The 26,375-nt window shown below is 40.5% G+C and overlaps 1 protein-coding gene across 5 annotated transcripts in view; it reads left to right on the forward strand.

Annotated features, from left to right (window-relative positions):
* LOC122995165 (rap guanine nucleotide exchange factor 6-like) overlaps nt 1–26,375 on the forward strand; it is a 158,832-nt gene that overhangs the window by 40,608 nt on the left and 91,849 nt on the right. For 2 of the 5 annotated variants that reach the window (XM_044370189.1, XM_044370188.1), the window contains exons 1-2: nt 22,105–23,076; nt 24,569–24,586. In XM_044370189.1, coding sequence (XP_044226124.1) covers nt 22,504–23,076; nt 24,569–24,586 — 591 coding nt within the window. In that variant the 5' untranslated portion in view covers nt 22,105–22,503. Of the gene's footprint in view, nt 1–2,035; nt 2,120–5,250; nt 5,505–14,659; nt 14,730–22,103; nt 23,077–24,568; nt 24,587–26,375 lie in introns of those variants that run through there. The other 3 variants (XM_044370190.1, XM_044370191.1, XM_044370187.1) reach the window with 3 other exon arrangements.

A 26,375-nucleotide genomic window follows, 5' to 3' on the forward strand; every position in this document is an offset into this window, starting at 1 on the left:
ATCCAGCACTACGACCTCTTTCTAGGTTTTCAGAGATCCCTCTTTCTTTGTAAACCACAGTGGCCATTATTGCTTCTACTGTGTAGATAGAGAAGAGATCAGTTGCTGCTTTACAAGAAGTATCAAATGTATCAATACAGTATAATATCCACTGTTTGTTTGGAAGGACTTTCCCAACATTGAGTATTTGGAACAGCAAATGTAAACGCTTTCAACCACATAGAGGCTGAATCAACACACTGAAATAGCTGCTGTCAAACTGTCACTTTGTAGATAAATGCTTTCTGTATTTTACATAATTTGCATGTTTTTAATGTTTTTTTTTTAAATGTGAATAAACTCTGCCCATTTATTTCAATGTGTATAGAAATTGCTAGCTGAAGAGGAGTTCACATTACAATCTCTCTATGCTGTGTTGCTCTTCCCACTATGATGACGCATCTCTTATTCTCTTCAAACACTCATCTCTGTATTCATATTCACAACCACAGGCTTACCTTATCATCTACTTTATGTTCTCTGGTTCTTTATGCATGATTGCGTCTTGTTGTGCAGCTGACTCGAGCACCCGGCTTATAATGAAGTTAATTAGACTAGTGGTGAAGGTAATGGATAAAATGTATACATTTAAACAGCATGAACAGCCACATAGCCCGTGTTTTGCATTTGTTTATTTTCAGATCAAAGAAATCCATGTTGCAGCTGTTTTGAATGTCAGGCTAGATTACGTGTCTCTTTCAGCGCTGCTCATTTCAGTCGTGTTAGCATGACTGCCTGCCGTTAATGGATTCTCTGCACCTTGCAGTGATGGCACATTATGTTATGGTTCTATAGTGCTTAGCATCCTAAGAATGCATTTATGCTAATACAAAATGCAACGCTTGGGATTCAACGCTCGCATGTGCACTTAACATTTTAGTTCAGACATCTATTTCCTCAGTTCTACATACATAACTTCTACATTTTTCAAAGCCTTCAAAATGTCACGTTAGCATCCTGGTTTGTGGCATATTATTCTCTCTAGCCAATTCAGCCATAAATGCATAGATACCAATGATGAAAAGAATAGAACAGACTGTTTTTGTCAACCTAGGTGTACACATTATCTTTTAGCTCACCAAGTCAGCACAATAACAGAAAGCAGAACATATAACAGTAACAGGGAACCATCAAAGTGTAGCTATGGCGACACCTGAAATGAGGCTGCAGCAGAGGTGTTGGAAAAAATCTCAAGAATTGATTAATTTTATTTGTTTAAGTATTTATTTGGACCATTTACAGTGTTAAACATAAATGTTACCATTTGATGTACTGTACCAGAGTTAGCTTATAGCTAATTTTCATTTGCAGTCCCTTCGGTAGGTCACAATTAAAACATATAACAGCACAATAACAAACAGTACAAAGCAAAAAAACACACAGGACACATAATACGAAGTACAAAGCTACACACAGTAGCACATCACATACACCCACAATGTCACACAATTTTAAGGTGAAGAAACCTTAAAACTTTCCACAAAAAAGCACTACATAAGCTTTGAGAGGAACCTGGACTCATCAAATATGGCTGAACTTTGAGTAAAGAGATTTCCTTCACTGCCTGGACTGACTGATGGCACATTATTTGATGTCTGGTTATCCTTATCCTTCAAAGGCATTGTTCTTCCTGCTTCTATTTTCAGCCACAAATGTGCAAAATTGCAAAGTAACAGATTTAAACTGAAGGCACTAGCCTGGCATTTATTTAAAAAAAACAAAACAACAATAGATCCATGTGGCACATGTGTTTTTTGAAAGGTCAGACCATAGTCTGTATATAAAGATTATTATTAGATCAAAGATTATTAGAGGGTCAGAATTTAGTGATTGAGACCATAATGACTTTTAAAAAGAAACGATTGCCAAGGAGGGAAAGTGAATTCATAAAATGTAACAAAAGTACAACATCGTCTGCATTTTCCAACACATTAGATTGTGAGCACAGACTGTCGCAGTGTTTCACACCACTGTGTTCTTTCTCTCTCTGTTCCAGCCCAGACAGCATCGCTACCTGTTGGTACATCCTGCTCTCTGGGTCGGTCTTTGTCAAGGAGCACATGTACCTGGCAAGGTGCTGGTATGTACAAATCAGCAACACAAGCACGCAAACTCACACACTCACTCACACACACACACACACATAGAAGAAGAGAGAACGATATCATGATGGGGTGAGACAAGGAGGTAGAAGGTGAGATTTGTCTGACATTACACATGACGCTACCTTATCTCGCCACCTTGTCAGACTGAGTGTGTATGCGTATTTGTGTGTTTCCGTCTGTGTGCGTGTTCAGCTGTAACACGAAAATGGAGACGGCGTGTCACAGAGCTGTAAAGTATGAAAAGACTGTCAGGTTGTACTGACATGAGTAAGAACGGTGAATACTTGCACATTAAAAAAAAAAAAAAAACACCCACACCTGTATGTTACACTTGTGTGAAATATGTTGAGCTACACAGAAAAGATTTTTAGTTTCACATGAAGTCTCATTCAGTCACCTTCAGCAGGGTTGACTCAAAATGAGGCAAAACCTCTTCCTGTTGGAAGCATTGGCTAAGACTTGAATAAGTGATTTAGCATTGATTAAATATTATGACATGTTTAAAATTATATACGTAGCAAGGTTTACATGGTAGTCAAACAGGACATTTTTCAAAAATGTTAAACAAATAAAACCCAAGGATGGAGCTATAGCACGCAGCCGGTTAGCTTAGCAACTTCCTGGAGTCTTCGCCTCCATTGTCTCATTTTGAAGGGTGTACTTTGTGGCATTGGGTTGCATTAAACTAAAATGTGTCTGTAATATCTTGTCCATAATGGGCAAGCAGGCAATATCTATACAAAATGGGCAGCTACATGACTTGAATGCAGAGTCAGCTTTCAGAAACCGTAAAAGGAAAGCTTGCAGACTTGGGATGATTGATATGAAGACTTTTGTTTTCCCCATTTCAGTTTCAGTTGCTTCAGGACCAGCATCACATGTCAGTCAAGAATCTTTGTCCTTTCATTGGTTGGTCAGGGAAGAGCTCAGAGTTCTGGGTGGAGATCCATTGGGAACAAGTGATCTGATTAACTCAGATTAAAAGACATTTTCGGGCACTGCTCCCCCCCCCCCCTCCGATCAGCCAGACTGCCAAAAACTGATTAAACCGACATGCTGCACCTGTTTAAACACTGGAATTAATTGTAATAGGGAAAACTGTAATGTAAATTGCTTGAGGTCGGCCCTCGGCTCCATGTTTACCTTCCCTCCGTTGTTGTAGTTGGATTGAAACAGAAGCAACACATGCCAGAAACGGAAAGGAGGGGGGCCAGGTACCGTCAGTCCATTTATTTCTAGTTCAAAAAAAATTCTGACCTTTTGAACTGAAAGCTTCGCCGACTAAAGGGTGTTGGCCTCAAATTGAGAATGATTGCAGAAGTATGGTCTTACACACATTCATCCATTCACATTAACAGAGTTCCTACCAGGAATTGAATTCCTAGAAAAGGAAGCAGCTTTGTAAGTTTTATCCCAAAGAGGAAAAGTCAGTTTAATAAATCCTTAGGGAATGTCATGAAAAATTATGGACCACTTTACAGGAATAAACTGCATGAATACGGTACATTTGCTGGATGCAAGATGTCTCCTACTTTACCGAAAGGTCCGCTCTGTGTATGCGCACCGTAGGATTTAAGTTTCCACTTCTCACTTGTGTCAGTTGCATATTAGACCACGATTGGCTTCCGAACTAGTTGTGATGTCACAAATCATGCTCGTAGGGCACATGCCTTAAAAAGATTTCCGATGAGCACGGAAAAACTTTCCCCCGTTCAGCAGCTGAATGTGAAAACAGCCTTCTAGTGTCAAACTCTGCACGTACATAATTCTGCACAGTGAAGCTCAAACATCCAACTGTAGGAACAAGAAGAAAAAAACACATTTTTTTGAGTGGAGGGGCACTTTAAGATGCTGGATGCTCCTCTTGAACTGTCAGTTACTGATAACAGTAAATGAAACCTTAAAGGATAGCTCCACAATTTTGCAAGTTTGTCCTAAAACAATACGTTTTTCCTGCTGTAATCATTCCTCCTGTTCATACTGAGCATTAGAAGATCCATTCGTAATGCTCTTTCAATGTAAGTGAAGGGGGACTAAATCTACAGTCCTCTCTCTGTACAAAAATGTATTTTAAGGTTTATTTGAAGCTAATATGAAGCTTCAGCTGTTTAAATTAGTCAAGTCAATATCTTTTAAAGTTACTGTCTTTTTAGTGCCAAGTTCCCTCTTTTTGTTATGAACCTTTTACTGCAGCTGAACAGGAAAACACTGTCGAAACACACATTTTTGCTCAAAATGAGTGCTGTAGATTTTGCCCCACATCAGTTACATTGTAAGCGTGTTTGGAAGGGATCTTCTAATGGTGAGTATGAACAGGAGGAACGATTACAGCGAGCAAAACCTGTTTGAATCTTCATACGGGCACCTGACTGTCGTTTTAAGACAGACTTGAAAAATTGTGAACCTATCCTTTTAAAGCAACAGTTGATGCTGTCGCAGTGTTTATGCAGCGAAGACTGGCTTTGTAGAGATTACATGTTGAAAGAACAGAGAGGTCAAATTAGCCAGAGTGACGACGTGAAGGCAGTTTTTCCAACAACAACAACAACGCAAAGCACCAACTGACCAACTGTAGCAGAAAAAAAAGGAGTTGGCCAAGTATCAATAACCTCAGGGCAGCTAGCACTCTGTGTGTGTGTGTGTGTGTGTGTGTGTGTGTGTGTGTGTGTGTGTGTGTGTGTGTGTGTGTGTGTGTTCGTGTTCATTCCAGTGTGGTTCAGTTGATAACAGAGTAAAGGGCGGGGTGGGGGAAGGTAGCTGCCAAAGGACTGGAGGGTGTGTATGTGTGTTGGAGTACTAGTAGCAGCAGGGGGTCTTGGAAAGGGTCACGGAGGGAGCTAATAGTGGGGAGTGGTGTATGCGTGTGTGTGTGTGGTGTGTGTGTGTGTGTGTGTGTGTGTGTGTGTGTGTGTGTGTGTGTGTGTGCGGGGAATGCGGAACCCCTGGCAGAACAGTGGCTGGCCATGTGTTCCTGAGCAGCCTGCCTGCCTGGAGCCCAGAAGCACATCCAGGCAGGAAATGAGCAGGCTACACACACAAATGCAGACACACACACACTCACACACACATACACACACCTCCCTGGAGCCAGCGGACAGACAGACAGAACAGAACAGAGTAGAGCGGGAGGGAACACACACACTCCTCCCTCAGTTAAAGACAAACTAAAAGCTTGACAGTCGTCTACTTCTGCTTTCTGAGGAAACTTTTCCCTTGTTCACACTCTGGAGTATAAAACAAACACACTTGGATCTATACCTGGATTTTAACTTTTCCTCCCCCTCATTGTGGATAATATGCTGGATTTTACTACACTGACAAGGAATCCAAAGAAGTGGACCCCTAAAATTCCCGTTCCTGGTTAGTGATCCTAAAGTTTTTACGTCTCTTTCGCACTCATTCTCATGTTTTAGTTTACTGGCCGCTGCACGGAACATAACAGCAATTGCGGGCTAATTCACTTGAGATTTTTCAAAACTCCCTCTCTCATTCTCCGTGCATTCTTCTACCCAGCGTGCTCCATTTCCTGCTTGCCATCATCGTCTAACCAACTGCATAGCCAGGAATTCCCCATGGCGCTGTGGCAGGATAGCTTACCACCGCTGGGCCCCACAGCTCTGAAAAACACGCCGCTAACCCCTGTGTGTTGTCGTTCTTTATCTGCACTGATTATCTTAAAGAGAAGCAGACTTCTTTTTCACATTACAAAAAAAAAAAAAGTGAGCTAAAGGCTCTAGGTTGAAATGTTTGTGTCGGCAAATGTTTTATTTTATTAATGATTTAGTGTGGAGTCAAACAGTTAAATAATCCAGATTTCAATGCAAACTCACAATGTTAGGACACATTATGTGCTAGACCAAACTATATATGTGTCCTCAATGATATTAAGGATACTGGAAGAAGGATTTCCCACATATTAGTGCATTTACCATGAATTTGTTTGAATCTTTTTTCTTCCTCTAAGCTCCACGAGTAAATCACGCTGCTCTCCGTTCATTTGTTTTTCAGGGAACTTACTGTGCTTCAGGAAAGATTACAAGAATGCAATACATTTACATTTAGTCAAGTGTGAACGGTCATCTCTGTCTAAGCTATGAAGAAACTTGAACTCACTGCATTTGGAGTTTTTGCAGCAGCTGTCTGTTTTTCTCTGAAACGCTGAAGTTTGAATTAGCCCCTGAACTGATCACACTGTTGTTTTGGCAAATGAATCGTAATGTTTCTGAATGACCCACTAAGTCATTCCTTGAAGTGTGTCTGGCAGTTTTTGTGTTTATATGTGTGTGTGTGTGTGTGTGTGCTGGTGGTCCGTCTATAGTGTTGACTGCTGGCCACCCCTCCAGTCTTCTTTACTGTGTATGAGTCACAGTGGTTAGTATTACTGAGAAGAACAGCCAGGAGAAATGAGAAGTAGAATATTGTTCGTTTTTTTTGCGTGTGTGTGTGTCTGTATGTCTGTCTGTCTGTGTCAGACTGCGGTCTGCGGTTTCCTTACTTTGCTGTTGGTCATAACCATGGAAACATGGTTGCTAAACGGGCCTGGATCTCTGTTTGCATTAGATTTTTGACTGAAATTCTCTGAAACTTTCTATCGACTCAGATTACACTCTCAAAGATTGCTGTCTAGGCACTGTGCAGCGTAGCGTAGCTCTTCAGTTTGAAAGCGATGCTCTCGCTGTTGCCAAAAACAATCCTTTTCAAAAAAAGTTTAGCGCGAGCAGACAGTTAGTTCATTTTTGGCACGTTTTTTCAGAGAACAAAGTAGTTGGTCATGAAACTTTTCCACGGGTTTGCTGGTGATTTCTAGTCGTGGCAGATCTTAAACAAGTAACATTCATACAAAAACAAACATGATGTTGCAAATGTATATCATAAATTTTAAAGAAGTGATTATTTTCCACCTTTTAGTCTCTAATAGGGCCGCAACAAATGATTATTTTCATTATCGATTAATCTGCATTATTTTATTATGGATTTTCTCCACTCCACTAATTGGTTGAAGTGTCAGAAATAGGTGAAAAATGCTTGTAGTAATTGCCCAGAGTCAAAAATGGCATTTTCAAATATATTATTTTGTCCGACCAACAGTCGCAGACCCAAAGATATCCAGTTTCCTATCGTGTATGATAAAGAAAAGCATTAAATAACCACTTTTAAGAAGCTAAAACCTGCAACTTTTTGGCATTTTTGCTTAAAAAATATTAATCGATTAACAAAATGGTAGCCGTTTAATTTTCTAGTGATTGACACATTGATTAATCAACTAAATCTCCCTTAACTGGGAGGCTCCAGGCTGACCAGAGATCAAAGGTTTGTTCCTGGCTTATGAGACATCTTCACCTGTCGGTTAAAGCTCTCTCTGCTGTCACACTTGTTGCCTTACAAATCCAAAGCCTGTTTTAATATTTATATAAACTATTCTGATTTTTTCTCTTGATATTTTCAAGACATTTGCCTTTATTAATATCACAGTTGTGTACTTTTGCTCACATCGCTGGTTTTTCCAGGCTTTTGACACCAGCTCAGGGTGTTCGTGTGTGTGTGTGTGTGTGTGTTCGTGTGTGGCATTAGTTTCTGTGCCGGCTGTCATGGTTTATTGCCCAGGGCGCTGCAGCTGTCACTGGACCAGGGCTGAACCTGTTCCCCCCCTCTGCCAATGACTTGTTTCTCCAGGAAAAAGAGGGGAGAGAGATCATCACCTGCTGAAATCCAGCACAGGCACAGCTTCAGTGCTGTGGGAAGAGCAGTGAAGGACGTGACTTATAGGATAATTAAATTTGAGTGAAGTCGTAGCAGAGGGGTCGTAGACATAATTGTCTCAGTGACTTGAAATTACCTTTTTAGATGAATCTCTTTAGGTTGGACATAGTGATGTCAAAGTAGTCAAGTGTCAACCACCGAGGGGGTCAACAAATCTTGAATTAGTTTCTGTCATAACACAGTTTGACTGTATGGCAGACAAGGCAAACTAAGAGTTTGGTTGAATTGTCTGATGTTGGTAATTTGGTGTATTTTGCTCCGATTAATTCATCTGACACCACCTGAGTTGTTTGATATTGATTGTCATCATTGATCCGATATGTTAAGGATATCTGAACATACTGTAGCTATGTTGTGAAAATTCAGACTCATATTCTTTATTTCTGCACAAGAAAACGTGTTTAACAAGTTCACAAACCTCTAATCTAAGGCTGCAACTAACGATTATTTTTTGATAGATTATTTTTTCGATTAGTCGATAAATCTAACAATTTTTGTTTTTTTTTTTGATTATTCTATCGATTATTCCGATTAGCCAATTAATCCATTGGTGAACTTACCAATAAATACTAACCACAACCTGTACCATTCATCTTTCAACTTTTTATTCAAGCATTTCCTCATTAAAAGTACTTTTTTTTTTTACTAATAAAAATTTCTCAACATAAAAAAATAAAGTCAGTGACATGTTTCAACTTGAAATCTATGAATGAAGGAACCATTTCAAACTTAAACTTTTACCTAATGATACTATTCATCACAAAGTTAAGATTCATAGAGTGTAGGCCCAATTATTCACTGTATTCTGCCATTAATTACAGTAGATAGTGTTGAGTATGATTTACTTCAATGCCTAGTGCCAGCTGTAATCAGAAATGCATTTGTATTATTCATCTGCAAAAGGTTGCTTACACCAACTCACAGCATAACGTTAATGGAAATCTACTTTGTTAAGTTTTGTAGGTCTACATGCACATAAACAAACTGCTCACAACTTGCAGATGTGCTGGAAAGCGGCGTTGCAATACGAGCCGTTAGCATCTGCTTCAGGGAGTCCTCGTTGAGTTCTAGTCTGAAACACAACAGATAAGGACGCAACAACGTCTCCCAGGCGCTGACTACCAACCAACAATCACACAAAACTCGCTGTAATCGTCCAAATACTTTCGCTGCTGTCTCATCGTTTTGAGGTCAGAGAGCCCCAGGATGTTTTCTTTTGAGATGCTCGTACATAGCGGTCGTGCTGCTGCTGTGGTAGGCAGTTTCAGTTTTACATAGAGTGTAGAGCACCGTTTTATTAAGTCTCTGTTTAAAGATATCCCACACTTTTGACAATCGGTTTGGGCTTTTTTTTTTGGATAAAGTATCATTTTCAACATGCTCAGGAGTGGGAGCTGCCATAATTATGGATGAACATAAACATTGCCACGCAAATCGACGCATTTACGTAATTGACATAACTGATTATGTCGCGTGTCGTTCCAGCCCCGCTCTAATCACAGTTCTGTTTGTCAGACTGAAAATTTGGCCACAGCGTGGTTTCGAGTTTGTTGTATTTCCTCTGTGAGACACAGATTCACACCACCTGAAAACAGAGCGGTGTCAGCTCTGCAGTTCATTCGGGGCAACAATTATTTAGAGTCAGAGTTGACTCTACTTTGTTGATTCTACTATTTCTGTGGGAAAGCAGTAGGTCAGAGAAAGAGGAAGTAAACGTGGGAAGCTGCACAGAGGTATACTTTAGTTTTTTGTCTACTTGCATCCAAAATTCACACACCCACACATACACACACACACACAAACTCACACATAAGCCTCTTTCACACATAGTTCCCGGTAAATTGCAGGGATAACCTTTCAGACGCCGCTAGTGATTTTCACTATTCACACATGCAGCTACGTTCAGGAACATCGCCGTTTTGCACCTTTTCCACACATGCCATGTCAATCCCAGAATAGATGGGGCAAGGAACAGTCCAGCAGATGGCGGTAACGCAACACTTATGGAAGCCAACCGCCATAAAACTCAACAGAAGAAGAAGAAGATGGGGGCTGGATGTATATGTACGCGGCAGAAGACATCTCTTATGCGTGGACTGAGAGGAGCTTCCTTACTTCTGAATCTGTCCAGAGAAAATAACTCGCATTGCTTGTTAGTTATAACAAGCAATGCGAGTTATAAATTAAGTCATAAATTCAAATATGTCATCAGCAGAGTCTTGTGATTGGTTCGCTCGCCCCACAGGAAAGCGTCTTTCGTCAGACGAACGTAGCCCTTTACGTGCTTGTCCCCGCAATGTTACTGCTTTCATTCACACCACAGCCATACCAGCATTTTCCCTGAAATGTTGCTAGGTCTTGAGGTGGGAAAATTGGCGGTACATATTTCCCTGAATATCGATCCCTGCTCCAATTCACACATGACACATGACATGATTTCACGGATAGACCGCTATACATACAGTATGCATAAAAGTCTGCAGATTGTAGCTCTCCTCCTGGTCCTTTATCATTGACAAACTGCATTTCTGCTTTGTTTGTCTCACACAACCTGTCCCACCAACCTACACACACACACATACACACACAAAACACACAAACAGTGAAGAGACAGGCTTGGCAGGCTTGGCAGGCTTTGTGCGGCGCTGACAGGGACCATGCGTCTCGCCTCAGTGGAGTGTGGAGAGATCTGTCAAGAGTCGGGCTGACCTCCAGGCTAAGGGCTTTGAGAGAACTCTGAGCCCAGCAGACTGCATTCCTCCCTGGGAACTCTTAAAACCATGCCTGGGTGTTCATGTTTTGATGGGAGCTGTTACATAGATAGTCTCTGAATTTTTGTTGCATTTATTTATTCACTCACTAGGTTTTGGTTGGCAGCACTATGTGCTTTTTAAAAAATAGTTTTTCTGATTAAACCCATTCAGGATATTTCAAGTAAAGGTATTTTGCAAGTAAGTAGCTGGCGGACGTGGTGTTCTAGCCCATGTGTTGGCAAGCATCTTCCACACTGAAGTGTCATTGACAGATGACAGAAAACCCCTCGCAGCTCTAGGAATGCTTTCTGCAGCTGACACTGACCTCTGACCTCAATGTAGGGAAGTGAGCAAAAGCAGAATTTCCCGGCAGTAATGTAGCAAGTGGCTTATTGATGCAGATACAAAAATACACACATGTTGAAGGTACAAAATATTGGGGCCACAGTTTAAAAATCCCTCTCACACTTCTGTGCTTCTTTCTCCGTCAAGGCTGTAAGGGCTATTAAAGGGTATAAAGGGATGATGCTTTTCACTGTCCTTGGATTCACCTGACCGGTGGACTTAATGAAAAGAATAAGTGTGTAATATTTTGTACATACAGTGAATGATTTAGTTTCTTATAGAAAATCTAATATAATTTCTTGAGCCTCAGTTGTGTTGCCAAAAAGCAGTAGGGCTGGATCAGCAGGGATGGATGCTCTAAGGTGAACCTGTGAACATGTGGATACACAATGTGTCTGAGTGTGTGTGTGTGTGTGTGTGTGTGTGTGTGTGTGGCAGCAAAGTGTCAAATAAATCCAGTCACAGCTAATTTGGCCCTCGTTCAGCTGCAATGAGATACGGTCGTAGTTGTCTCCAACGGCTGTGGATAAAGCTCCTCCGTGTGACTCACCAAAGCTTTAATGTCTGCGCCGGTGTGAAACTGATTAAGGATGTGATGAGATTAAAGTTTGCCTTTTTTTTATTTTTTATTTTTTTTGAGAAAGGGCCAACAGTAGGAAGAGAGAAAGGAATGATGAAAGGGAATGCAGAATGAGATGAGGGAAGAGAGAGGAAGAAAAACAGCAAAGCAGAAGAGAAAATGCAGAGAAGTAAAGTGGACCGGATGTGGAAAAGGAAGCAAAAGGAGAACAACAGGAAAGAAAAGATGAATAAATGAAAGTGAACGGGGTGAGTGGGAGAGACCGAGGTAGAAAGGCATCAACAGAGAAACAGAAAATGGAGGAGAAGTGGAGCAATAAAAATAGCCTCAAGAGAAGGAGAGAAATGAAAGAAGAGCAAAAAAAAAAAAAAAAAAAATTAGAAACTAGAGGGAATGAGGGACAGACCGTGTGAGAGACGGTGTGAGAACGTAATCAGAGAGGAGATGTGAGAGTGAAAGTTGGCTGTCTCCCAGCTCAGCACGCTTCCATAATTAAAACCAGCCGATCCCCCCCGGTTCTTAAACAACGCTGAGTCGCCACTTTCGCATGCCAAAGGGAGCGAGACATGTTCACAGCCCAGTCTGTTCTCAGGGAATCCTGCACACAGTGATTGAGCCGTTCAGGCGGGGTGTCTCTTACGCTCTTACACACGCTTGCGCAGTACATGGGAAACACAAGAGACATGCTTAATTAACGTATGCATAAACACAGACGTGGGAGGGGATTTTTCAGAGACGGCTGAAAATTGCCGACATACATAAGCGCGCAGAGGCACATGCCGAGACTGTGACAACATTAAATCCACTGAATGATCCAGATTAGTATCGATCAGAAAAAAACATCTAGCAAACATGTTTAGCAATTTCTCTCTATGACAATGGACTTAAGACATTGAGTTCATATTTTAAGACGTGTTAGATGTGGTGCAATGATGTGTTGTGACACATGCAGTAAACTGGAAATCTTTGGGTTTTAGACTGTTGTCGGACAAAACAAGCAATTTGAAAAACATCACCTTTATCAAATTGTAACGGACTAGAGCTGCAACTAAAGATTGTTTTCATTATCTATTGATTAGTCAATCAGACATTCGGTCTATAAAATATCAGAAAATGTAGAAAAATGTCTATCACTGTTTCTCAAAGATGCAACCTGAAATGTCTTGTTTTGTTCCAAATCGATTGTCAAAGTAGTAATTTTCTGTCAATCGACTAATCAATGAGTCAACTAATCTTTGCAACTTTGTAATGGACGTTTCATGAGCTGTCGTCAGATTCTGACTCATATGTTGCTAAATCCTGGTTGCCTGAAGTATATGTGACGAGATTTTAAAAAAAGAGAAGCAGAAATCTATCATGTTAGAGTTCTATCATGTTCATTCTTTGGCAGAAAATAGAGGGATCAAGTAGGATTCAATTACTCCTGGTGAGAGGATGATTGAGAAAAGACATTTTCAGAGCCTTTAAAGTCAAACACTTTTTTGTGTTTTTACTTTTAATGTTAATACATTGCTACAAATAAAAAAATCTATTTAAAAATTCTAGCCAAAATGTCTTGCTTCTGTATTTTTATTACTTGGAGCTGTGATGAAAAAGACATACAGAGACATTTTTTTACCATCGTGTCACCAAACACGTCCTCAGAGTGAACTAAGATGTCATGCTGAATATCCATGTGACGACAAAAGAGCAGACTGACCCGGACGGTCTCACCACGGCATCAGCTGCTCTCCGACAGCCAGCAGCCCAGCAGACTGGGGCTGAACCTGCGAGGCCTGCAAACAAAGACTCACATTGTGCAAAAACATCATGTTTACTGGTAACACGGTTTGATCCTGATCTTGGCCAGTTCAAAACGGTCCTCGTGAATGAGGCAGCTGGTTATTTTAGAAGGCCAATGTGCTAATTACGCTAAACACTAACAGATGGTACGTACGGAAGAAAAGTCCGTCACATCTGGTGAGATTTTCATCATTTGCCTTTCTCATCTGTGGCAACACAAAAGAGCCTTTATTGATAGCTTAATTACACAAAACACATTGATTCTATGAAACTCAAACAAGCCTCCTCTATTATGTTATCATATGTTAAGGCGGCATATTGTGCCAAAGATAGTTCCTTGATTGGCTGCACATGACTGGTTCTTTTTATATTTGTATGTAGCATGTTTACATTTGTTTTTGTTGATGTTTATTCTTGTTTTGGACCTCTCTTGAGAAGTATAGTTCCAGTTTTAAGTATTATAAACCTCTTCACTCAGGTATGAAGACTGAAACTCTTGTGGTCCGTTTGTATCTGTTGATTTGAATGATGAATTTTAATGTAAATGACCAACATTTTTTTTTGTGTGTGTCCAAAATATCTTGCTGGTTGATTAAGCTGGTTAAGCACTGACCATGTTTCTAATCTCTGTGGACTATATACAGATATGTCGATGTGTCAGCCGCAAAGGCTTATTGATCTACTCAAATCACTCTCCTTTTTTTCAGCGGTTAGACCTTCACCACAAACTGTTGGTTCAGCTGTATTACTCTAATACACACAGAGCCACGTCAGAGGACTGTTTTGTCTTTGTTTGTTGTGTTTCTCTTATTGACAAGAGTGTATCTCACATGTCGGAAAGGTTTTAGAAGGATAAGAGTGCAATAAATCATTAAAAAACTGGTTTGAAAATGTCATAAGATATTGGAGGTATTACTTTTATGAAAGTATTAGTAGCAGTTTGACTGAAAATTAAAGCTGCATCAATGTATAAGGAATTCTGTCTCTTTAATAGTTAATGTGCCAAATATTTTGTATAAGAGTTACTGCTGTTTATTGCCAGGTAGATAGATTCTAGTACACAGTACACAGTGTTACTTCTCACATCGTGTAAAAACTAAACACTTTTGGTATCGTTTTACATTTAATCCCAGTTCTTCTCTTTGATTTGGGAAATTACTGTGATTCATATAATGCTGGTGTTCACATGTGGGTGGGTGGATGTGATTGACTGCATCTGTCGTGTGAACAGTGTCTTTTCTTTGCCTTGGGTTTGTTTCTGTTGTAACACTTGTGCGCGTGTGCTCTCTCCGCAGTTTTGGAAAGCAGCTGGGGGGCAGACGAGGCTGTGAATGCATCACTTTGGAGCCGTCAGAAATGATTGTGGTGAGTAGAGTCTCTCTCTCTCTCTCTCTCTCTCTCTCTCTCTCTCTCTCTCTCTCTCTCTCTCTCTCTCTCTCTCTCTCTCTCTCTCTCTCTCTCTCTCTCTCTCTCTCTCTCTCTCTCTCTCTCTCTCTCTCTCTCTCTCTCTCTCTCTCTCTCTCTGTCTTTGTCTCTTCACCTCCCACCACCTTTTTATCCTCCCACCTCTCCCATCTTTGCCCTTTGATTTAATTCCTGTTTTTCCATCTTTATTTGATCTCTCCGTCATCCTTTTTTCCCCTCTGTACTCCTCTCTTGTTTGTCCCTTTTTCACCCTTTTCTTTCATCTCCCTCCCTTTTTCCTGTCTGTCTCCACCATCTCTGTTCTTCCCCGCTGTACCCCCGGTATGTAATGTATCTCTGTCCTCAAACTCAAATTCAAGTGATCTTCATTAGCAGGATGTGAATTAATCGCCAAAGCATTTGCCATTTAAAAAAAAAAACAAAACAAACAAATATTGTTGCAGTATTCAAGCCCAGGAACATTTTTGGGGAATAGAAAATCAGATGATCAACATCAGATGGAAACTCCCCAAGTTTCATGTCTGTTTCTGAGGTGTCACCTGTCAAGTAAAAAAAATCCCCTAAAAAAATCAAAAACACAGGTCCCCGGCAGAGATTCTTGCATTATAAGTTGTTTGTAGCCTAAATGTTGCTAATCTAAGTTCCTTCAAGTCTGGTCATAGCTGTCTTTTAGAATTAGTCAGCCCTAAAACTGTTTAGTAAGTCCCATTTAACCCGCCGGAGTTTCTGATGGCTCGTGTAACGAGTTTTTCTGTCACAGATGAAATAAATTCCTGACGAGTGAAAAGCAGTCGAAAGTGTCTGCCATCGCCTTTTTATCGCATAAATGGACCGAATCATCTGTCACATCCGTCAAAGAATGTCATGATGACAGTCTGAAAAATATTAACAGCCAGATAAAATCATTCTGACCGCCTCATAGAGCCTGACAGGACAGTATGTGAGTATGTGACTGATAGAAGAGCTACACAAAGTTACATTAATGCTTTAATGGAAGTATTTCATATTTCTTTTTATGTGAGAAAAAGCTTGAAACGTGATCTTCTTCTTGGAGTAATAGTATGTCCAGGACTAGTCTGAAAGATGTTTTGCATCTTCAAAAAGTCTTTTTTTTTTTCCACAACCAGCTGTTTGAAAACTGCGGTGAATATCTTAAAGAATTCGTTCAGCTCAAGGTTATCACGCCTTCGTCTTTGCATATAAGTATGTAGTGTGTTTCTGTGCGTTTCCACAAGGTTGCAGTGCTTACAAAGTCTCTTTGTCTCCCTCTCCTTCCCCCCCCCCCTAAATGTCCTTCCTGCTCGCCCACCTTCCCTCTCCTGAGTCTCCGTGTCTGAGGGACTAGAGGGATCAGATAGGATGAGACAGGATAAGCAGTACAATTTTACACCGAAAGCAGCAGGTAGCACTAGTTTCACTAATGCTATTGAATAGGGAACTAAAAACACGGCACAGATTTGACCTTGTGGCTTATTGAACTGTGTTTTATCCTTGTCCTCTAACTGTGAGGTCAGAAGACTCTCAGATGTTTTAGTTTTTGTACAGAATTTTGTAAGAAACATCTCATCTTGGATTTCTGTTACTATGTTGGTACTGAATTACATAACTGTCATCACTGTAGCCATGATGAAACCTTATCTACCCTTACAGACAGACTGAGACTCGGATTAAGAGTGAAACAGAGGCAATAATGTGCAAGATTTTTCATGTAAATGAAAGTGAATTATAGATAGATAGATGGACAGAGTGGAGTTTGGTTTAACTATAAAACTGAGAGTTCTCCGTTAGACAGAGGTGATGTTATTGCTTTGGGCAGGAAAGATTTCCTGTATACGATCTTTGTGTTATGTTGTGTCCAGTCTAGTCAGAGAAAGTGCTCCACTGTGTGTCCAGTAGGTGGTGGAGAGGGTGGTCAGGAGTATCCATAATGGATAACAGTTTGTTCAATGTCTTCCTCTCCACCACGACTTCAAAGGTGTCTGGTTTTCAGCCAATTACAGAGCCGTCCCTCTTAATCAGATTATTAAGTCTGTTGGTGTCTTCGGCTCCAGTGATGCTCCCCCAGCTACAGTTTTACTTCTCTTTATTGCTGATTACTGTAACATAATAATCATTTAACTAGTTTCACTCTGAAAGCTTTTATATTCGGTGCTTCGGGCAGTTTTTACAAGGAAAAATCCCCTGGTGTGCAGGAAGTCATGTTTCCTCTACAGCTGAAGAGAACAAAGATGGTAATCTCTCGCTGAAGTTTGAAACCTTTTTTCTGCTCAAGTGATTGTATTAATTAGCTGTCATCAATCATTCAGCTTTAGCCGACACAATAAATAATGATGGCATATCAACAGTCAAAAAAATGAATATCACATGCACACAGTCGGTCTGACTTTAATCAAAATGCTTTTTCAGTAAATTGCTGAACATTATTAGACAAAGTAAAGCAACTCACACGTAGCTCAGTCATACAGTATATAGAAAAACTGTAAATCAGAGCTTAACAGAACTCATAATTTGTGTTTATTGTGTGTGGTGTTTGTTTGGATTGTTGACAGTAAAGAGAAAGAAAGAAAGACAGAGGGAGGGTCTGAATAAATTAGCAGTGATGAGTCTCTCGTAGGCTACAGATAAAAGACAGAGTGTTTGGAACAGAACCACAAACTAGGAAAAGGAGAAAGTAAATGAGTAAAATTCGCCTCTCATCAACTGATTCCCTTTGCGATCATGTAACAGTCTCCGGAAACAAAGAGCCGCAGCAACTAACACAGGAACTAAAAGTCCCTTTTGTGCATTGCATAACCAGCGCATCTAAAGGACCATGCGGAGTTACATAAATTAGATTGACAACAGAGCAGCGACAAAGCAACAACTGTGATTCAGAACCATCATGTTGTTGTTTGTAATTTACTGTCGCTTGACTGTGATGTCTGAGAACTGTAGACCTCGGAAGGGAAACGTGCCAACGTAGAAAGAGACGGCTTACTCATATATCTCTCTATACCTCCTCTGCTCCTTTTTACAATAAATGAGATGTCTTCTACATATCTTTGCTTAAACATTACAAGAAAATCCTTGAAGCAGCCCTGACGCATGACTGACATGCGTCAAGGCTGCTTCAAGGATTTTCTGGCGTTCAGGGCCGCAAATAATAATAGTTCAGGGACATCAGAACAAGAGCTTTTGGCACTTAATCCTAAACTACCCCATGTGGGTCCAGTAAGTTGCTGTTGCTACAGTAAAAGAGAGTGGTGGTACAGATGATCTTCCAGGTATGATTGTGTCATGTGTGAATGTGGAGTTAGCAGGAAAAGAGTCTACATGCTCAGTTGACTCAGTTGCCTGGGGGAACAAAGGATCAAATCAAATTTAATTAAAAAAAAAAGAGTTTGTGTCTGAGGGAATAAAATTGGTTTGAATTAAACTTACCTGGGTTCGTATTAAATCGTCTCCTGTATGGTCCTGGGAGATTAGAAAAAGATGTCGGGTGATGTGGAGGGGGAAGGAGGAGAGGAGCACATCAGAGCCGTGTGAATAACATGAGGTGCCTTTCTGTGTCTACACATATGTACATGTCTGTTTTCATGTCTAAGCGGTCGCATTTTTGTCTGAGAACTAGGAAATTAGATTGTGTAGAGGCTATTGTTAATATCCAAGCATATCCTCATCTTGTCCACCTTGTTAATGTTCTGTAATGCTTATACCAGCCGTGGCACAGCGGAGCAGGGTGGGGCATTGGATCTGAACTCGTAGGAAGTAAACAAGAACAAGTACAATACACTAAAGCAGGTGCTGGCACACTATAAAGCCAAAGTACCGCTCGGCTGCCAGGCTAGCTTCTGCTGAACAAGTTTAACTACAGCTCCCATGAGGCTTTGACAGCGGCTTCTGTGTCTAAGACTGATGTGAGATGTTTTTGTTCGTAACTCTACAAATTAACAGTTGATTTATCTTAACCAATGAAAGAAAAGCTCTCTGAGAATATATATTGTTCTACAGCCCATTTTCTAGTTTTTTGATGTAGTTATGTTGACATATATGTAGCATTTAGATTCATTATTAAACATAGAGATGGTTATTTTGTTGATAATTTAATGCCTGACAAAGGTTTGAACTGATTTCCTTCTTCAAAACATTATGTGTACAGGAGTCCAGCGCTTTTTCAACAGATTTTAGCTTCAAAAGCAGGTTGGACCTCTGTTGTCAAATGCAAATCTCAATCCTATTGTCATGCAAATCTCAGGTCAAGATATTAACATAGTCATGTTCATGTTCTTCTTTCAAGCCGAAGGAGTTGTTTCACTGTGAATATTCATCTATTTAAGTGCTGCTTGTGTCTATATTAATAGTTTGGCGCAAGTGGAGTGTTTCTGGGGTAAACCCTTGTGCTGCAAAGTAATTAATGCATGTCAAGTTTCAGGCAGCAGCAGCAGCAACTTGTTTTGCTATAGATCGGAGAAAATTGCTTGAATAGCTGAACAGACATAGAAAAATGTGTCATGTCATCTCCCAAATCCAAGAAAAAAAACACACCAGCATTGACCGTAGTGGTTGACCTGAATGATGTCTGCACCTCAGCAGTGAGTGTCATCAATGACGCCTTTCCAACATGAAAAATAAGAATTTTTGGATAATCATTGTAACACTGGGGACTAAAAAATGACAAGAAAAACTGTCAGGAACACAATACACACTAACATGCACGCACACACACACACACACACACACTCCCAGATAAATGCATAAACACTGGAGCAGAGGGACTATGGTCGAGTCACACTGCATTGCAGCCAATCAGCTAATTAGGTCCATGGGAATAGTAGAGGTAGTGTAATCTGTGGCTGTCGTCATGACTCTGGTCACAGGAGTGACATTCACAGACTGACAGAGCGGGGGCGTGTTTTAGTGTGTGTGTGTGTGTGTGTGTGTGTGTGTGTGTGTGTGTGTGTGATGGGAACAGAGGGGAATGAAGAGAAGTAAGCAGTGGGAAGACGGGAATAAGGAATGGATGAATAGAGCAAAAAAAAGATAGCAGAAGGGGGTGATGCATACTGGTAGGTATGCCATCAGATAGACAGAGGAATGTAAACCAACAGATGAGTACATGAGAAGTTAGTCATACACACACACACACACACACACACACACACACACACACGTATTTAAATGGACAGAGGAAACAGGAAATACGGTCACATTATGGCCATGACCGTCAGTCAGAAAAAAAAGAAAGGCAAGAGCTCTCAATAGCTGACAGAACTGGTGGTCACGGGGTAGATGGGGGGTGGGGGGGGTTTCATTCTGTCTAGTAGCCAGAGAGGCACATACACAGTGAGACAGAGAGTTAGTTATATGGTCACAGGATTGACATGAAAGTACATCTGGTACATTTCTGACCTTCCCCCTCCCCGAATTTCCTCTGTATTATCTCCAAGCTGTTTGTCCCATGAGGCTCGTTAAAACAAGACTTTTTTTTTTTTTTGGCCTTGAGAAGGGACACATTGATACCAATTCTAGCCCCCTTTTACAACTGTTATTTTGTATTTTATAGCTGAACTATCCATCATGCAGTTGTTTCAGAGTCCATTACAGTTCAGCTACCCACTCTACAGTAGGTAGTCCGTATTGTAGTAGAACTGCCTCATGTGAGGTTGTTCCTCTGTCTGTTTCAACCTATAGCAGCTATTTGAATCCCATTTCAGCTGTGACAGAAAATCTTCTCCGTGATGGTTTATTTTAAAGGAGTTTTCTGGTCAATTTGTAAGATTGCTTACACTCAAACAGCTGTGTGATGTTTGCTTTTGAGAATTATAATCCTAGTCTTTTCATGAGTTTTATTGTATATGTTACACGTGGGAATATAGGAAGGTGGACACAGGCATAACTTCAGTCTTGGCTCCTCTTCGACCTCCCTCTCAACACACACACACACACACACACACACATACAAACACAGTAGTCCTATCTCCTCATAACTCTTTGTGGCGGATCATGGGTCTGTGTATTGAAGACTTCTGTGCATACGCATGACTGACCTGAGGTCTGGGGGGAAAAACACAGTGGCCACTTACAAAAACAGTCAGTTGAGTATTTACAGCATGACACAGTCTTACTCTTTCATACCATGTGCGTTATGACACTGTAAGTTTAAAAGGGGAAGTTGAAAGACTGATGAAATATCCTTCCTAACCATTTTAACGTTTTCTTTGATACTGTGGCCTTATCATTTTAAACCTAGCCCATAATGTTTTTTTATACTTTTGTAACAGTCCTTTATAAGAATGATAATAACTTTATTTATAATTTTACTGGTTCCAAAGTCAAGAAGGCATTCATAACACACACTGTTTTGGATAATTGGTAAATGTATTGTGGGTTTGTGAGGTAGCATAGTGAAGACGTGTAAGCCAGACAGAAAGAAAAGTGGCAAGAAGATGCAGTTTTAAAAATGTTCAAACATTAGCATATGTATTCAGTTAATTTTGCTCTGACCTGACAAACAGAAAACATGGGGCACATCTGTTATAAGGAGTTATCCGATCAATATACTGGATACAGGAAAGGATGGAGTGTACTGCTGAAACAAGGCTCTGACAGCTAGCAACAAACTCACAATAAACCTGTTATGACAGTCAAGTAAGAATTGTGGACCCCCGACTGATATGTGATTTGATAGATAAATGGACAGACAAAAAAAAAAAATGTAATGTCTTAATCAATAGAATCACACAGGACAGTTTAATTAACAAACATGTTTTGGTAAGTAAACAACACTACACAAAGAAGAAGCATAACAGAAGAAAGGGTAGAGTGTGAATGTTTTGAGTGTTTTTAACAAAAAAACAAAATTCAAAATATCAATCATGAAACATTCAGCTATAAAAAAAAAAAATGAATAAAAGAAGAGTTGAAGCAAAATGAAAAATAAGTAGCAAAATCACCTCACACAAATACACACAAAAAAGTTATTAAGTGAAAAAAAGTACACAAAAAGAAACACTTAAGCTCAGAAAAGTCAGTAAAAACTAACAGTTTGAATGACAAGGCAAAGTTTTATTTATTTTTATTTATTTTTAAGTACTATCATTAGTGACATAATGAGGCTGTTGACTTAATTAACATTATGCAACGGAGAAAGAAAACAAATTCCTCCATCAACAACAGACCAGCTCAAAAAGATTACGGGGAATGAATTGTATGGCCGGAATCTGTGTGTCCTGCTGTTTTTTTTCTTTTTCTTTTTTTTCTGCCAGGCGAGGATATTTGCGTATTTACGGTTTCCTGGAGGAAACTGTGCGCTCAGTGTATGCTCTGTGCGCTTGTTAGACAGCCAGAGTGAACAAGCAAGCATGTGAGTAAGTCTGTGAGTATGCAACGTGTGGAGCAGCTGAACTCTTCGGCCCTCAGAAGAAGACAACTTTCCAAATCTGTGATAAAAAGAGAGACAACCCTCGTTTTTCTGTCCTCCGTTAGCGATCTTTTTGTTTGTTCATTGTTAATTTGCTTCTTTTTCCTTTCTTTTGTTCTGGATGCTTGCCCCAGAGGATGTAAATGTTGCAGGATCCCTCAGGATTTTGGAACGTTTTAAAAAATTTGGACGCAACACTTCTATTCATCTTTTGAACAGAAGTGTTTCCCTGCTGGGTTTTTTTTTTTTTTTTCCCTCCCCTCTTGTGGTATTTCCTGCTTTTATGTGTTGTTCTGATCCTGTCCTCGCGTCCGGATGAGTGTGCTCCGCTGGCACCGGCTCTCTGCGCTCTGGAAGAACTGGATGTTCAACCAGGAGCCAGCAGAAGAGCAGGGCCAAATCTCAGAATCTCCAAAACATGAAGAGGAGCCACGGAAAAAGGAGGAGAACACGTTTAAGGATAACAACTCCGACTGTCAGAACTCAGCAGAACTAAAGAGCCAAAACTTGGATTACAAGAACCAGAAATCAGAAATTAAGACACAGAACTTGGAGCTTACAAATTGGAATTCTGAACCTAAGACCCAAAAATCTGAAATACTAAAACGTCGCTGCTCTGAGCCATACTCTAAGGTCTCCAGCAGTGAGGATCAGTTTTGCAGCTGCCCCCACATGCCTGAAGGTTGCCGGTGTAAGTCCCCTAAAAGCTGCTATTCTGAGGAGGGTGTCGACTGTTTATTGCAGGTGGATAACGGCAGCGAGGGGGACGACAGCTTCCTGCAGAGAGAGGGATCCCAGCGGAGGTCCAGACGGCGCTTTAGGAGGGTCAACCCCAGGGGAGAGCGGGAACTCATCACAGACGGCCAAGAACCCGCCAGCTACAACACGGTAGGAGTAACATCACTACTAGGAACAGAAGCTAATGCTAGCTGTGTTTTATTATTTACTTGTTGAATGCAGTTGTCAGAGGTATTGTTGTTGTTGTGTATTGTTGCATCTTAGATTGATGTAGAACCATAACTAAACACAATTACACTTTATGCTTCTTAACATTTGATGTCTTTCACTAAACATGCATAGATGGATAGATTCTGTATCTTTAGATAATAGCAGGCTGTTTTCAGAGGGATTCATCATAATAGACTGTTGGTAGAAAGATCTTCTAAAGTGTCCTCAGTCTAAAGCATCTACTTGTCAAATCTTGCTATTCTCTCTGTAATACTTAACGTCAGTCTACATGTGCACAGATCTATAGAGTCTCATCAGCGGTTTACTCGTTCTCTCGACTCAAGAAGATGATGTAAGATTTAAAAGGACCGGTGGACAACAAAAGCTGGTAGAAAATGCTTTGTGACAATTTATATTTACAGCACAGCGAGGGTGCATTCTTGTCGAGAGTGCTCACAGAGAAGAGAAAAGCCCTAAACATTATAATGTAACCTATATTTTATATCCAATAAACAGGGGATTTGTCTAGTAGGGATAAGTAAACTGGGTCCCTTTTAAAGGCCGTTTGACAGGCAGGATTGTTGAGGTTTGTGTAAGTTAAGTATTGAAACTCATGAGCATGTGTGAGTGTCCTTTTTGAATGAGGTTGAGTTTTTTCCCTCTCTCTCTGATAGGATCACCGGGGGCCAGCCGTGTGTCAGTTACAGTTTCTACTAATCACCAGTTACCACGCTTTGTCACACACACAGTCACAAAGGCGCGCACACACACACACACACACACAGGCACACAAACTTCAGTGCTTAACTCACTCACACACACACACACACACTCACTTTCCCCGCTCACTCAAACTCCCTGGGGCATTACAAAGGAGCTTAATGGAGAGCTTAAAGTGTCCTCTGCCGACCCTACCTGCCTCCCTATTCTCTTGGTGATTGTCCCACTTTTTTAAATTACATTTCTAGCCTTCAGCGTCGCCGAATCCCACCACATTCTTTTCTGTGACTGCATTTATTATGTAAAGGACAACCACTCGGATGTGCTAACGCAGCACTACTCGCAAGACAAAAAAACAAGCGGAACGGTGCGAATGTCCTGGAAATACAGAGGATTACATTAGTCTTGAATTAAATTAGAGCAAGATCGGGGGGGGCAAGGATGAGCTGGGGACACATTTAGCAAAAAGAAAAACGTCAGTTACACAAGATCATTGTGTTATGACGTGTATGATACTCTGGTTATTGTTAAGTGACTGACATGCTCACTTTTCGTTTCTTAAATGAGAATATACATTTGAAGTGTATGATATGCTGGGCTGGACCTGTTTCATTCTCACCACACACAGACATACAGAGTTTGCATACTGTCCCGTTATAACTCTATTTTGTTTGTTTCTCTTCCCTTTTCATGTTTCTGCTGATGTCTTCAGGATTATGTCAACAACCAGGTAGGAGAAAATACAAAAATGAAACATTCCCATTCAATTTATGTCTGTCTCCGCTCCATCCCTTTTTTTTTTTCTTTGAGCATTTCCACATCTGTCAGGATATTTCAGTTGATGTGTCTGGCATACGTGTGTGCGTGAATGTGTGTGTATGTGAGTCACTCCCGATTGAGGCACTTGTTGTTTAGAAACAGGCAGTGTTGGGAAAAGAGGGTCATTTCAAGGCAGCCACACATGCACAAACTGCTGTCTGCTGACATTGTGGGTGGCAGATAGGAAGGGGGGGCTAACTGTGGAATAAACAGATGCGTGTTGGAAACAACAACTGACTGGTTAACAAATGGTGGACGAAGCGTTTTTTTTTGTTTTGACATTTAAACCTGCTGGGACAGACGTTTCAGACAACTTGAACGTGTCATTTCCAGGATCTCCCTCAGATTTGGGTCAGATTAACATAAAGAGATCATATTCTGGTAAAGTGGAAATTAAAGTTATTTGATTTGTGAGACACCAGAACCACTATCTCTCACCATCACATGCACTCTTGGTAGATAGATGACAGTACCACCAGTCGATTTCTTTGCACCTTCCAAATTTAGTATTTTGAAACCAGTTTTTTGATGTGGCAACCATGCAGCAATGAAATAGCCTTGTTGTAAAACGTGTGACTTTTACGTTGGTAACATCGTGACGAGGATCATTCTTTGACCGGGTGTCTGAATATTAGCAACCAGAAATGTATCCCTACAAAAATCAAACACTTGAAATTGCTCAAATCATCAAATAAGAATTCAAATTTTGCGGACTTTGAATTTTCAAGTAAAGTGTTGTGGCTGTTGGGATGGAATTCTCTAGGAGGTCATTGATCAATTTATCATTTGAACAGTTAAAGACCTGTTCCCTCTCTCTGTAATTAATAAACCAACTGAGCAAGTAAGTGGTTTTTAAAAAGTCATAAAAACCCTACACCTCGGTGTATTTTTTCTTTTTCTTTTTTAATGTATGTCAGGGGGTTGCCCATTTGTGATGACATAATGTTAATGAGCGGATGTTACACAGGCTATAAATGTATATTGTACACACACTCACACACATATACACGCTCAAAGAGAACCGTTTTTTCTGGCAGTGGATCAGAGGATGTTGTTTAGGGGCCTTATTGAACCATAATAACATCAGTGATCCATTATCACTGGTGTGCGCTGGTGTCTCTCTCTCTCTCTCCGTCTCTTAATGGCTTGCTCCAGAGTGAATGGAGTTCCTAAAGCTATGAATTGAGAAAAAAAAAAGAAAGAAAATGTTGCACCTCTTGTATCTTGAGCAGAGGAAAAAAGGGTGGAAGTATATAGAATAATAGACATCTACTACCAACAAATCACACCAATGAGAAGGTCTACCGGCTTTCAGAAGCAGAGAAAGACAAACTGCTGATTAGTTAAAGCTTTACTTTGTTATTTTATCTTATGTCTTTTATTTTCTGCGATGACTCTGGTTGTGATTGATTCTCATTGATCCAGAAACCTGATTCCTCTCCCAGCAGGGCGAGAGACAGAAGATCCTGTGCATTCTCTCACTAACATAGCAAACCACTGGGATTCACTAATGACTCAGAGTCATACTAGACACACGCACACATACACACATATAGACAATTTGCACGAAAACAGGCACACAGAGAAAGTCACTTGATTAAGATATCACTGGGTTACTGTCTCTCTCTTAGGACAAACCAAGATAGATAGATGAACCCATCACCTCATTTGCCTTTCAGGGGAAACCTGCTCAAAGGGCT

The sequence above is a fragment of the Thunnus albacares genome, chromosome 13 (assembly GCF_914725855.1).
Source record: "Thunnus albacares chromosome 13, fThuAlb1.1, whole genome shotgun sequence".
NCBI lineage: Eukaryota > Metazoa > Chordata > Actinopteri > Scombriformes > Scombridae > Thunnus > Thunnus albacares.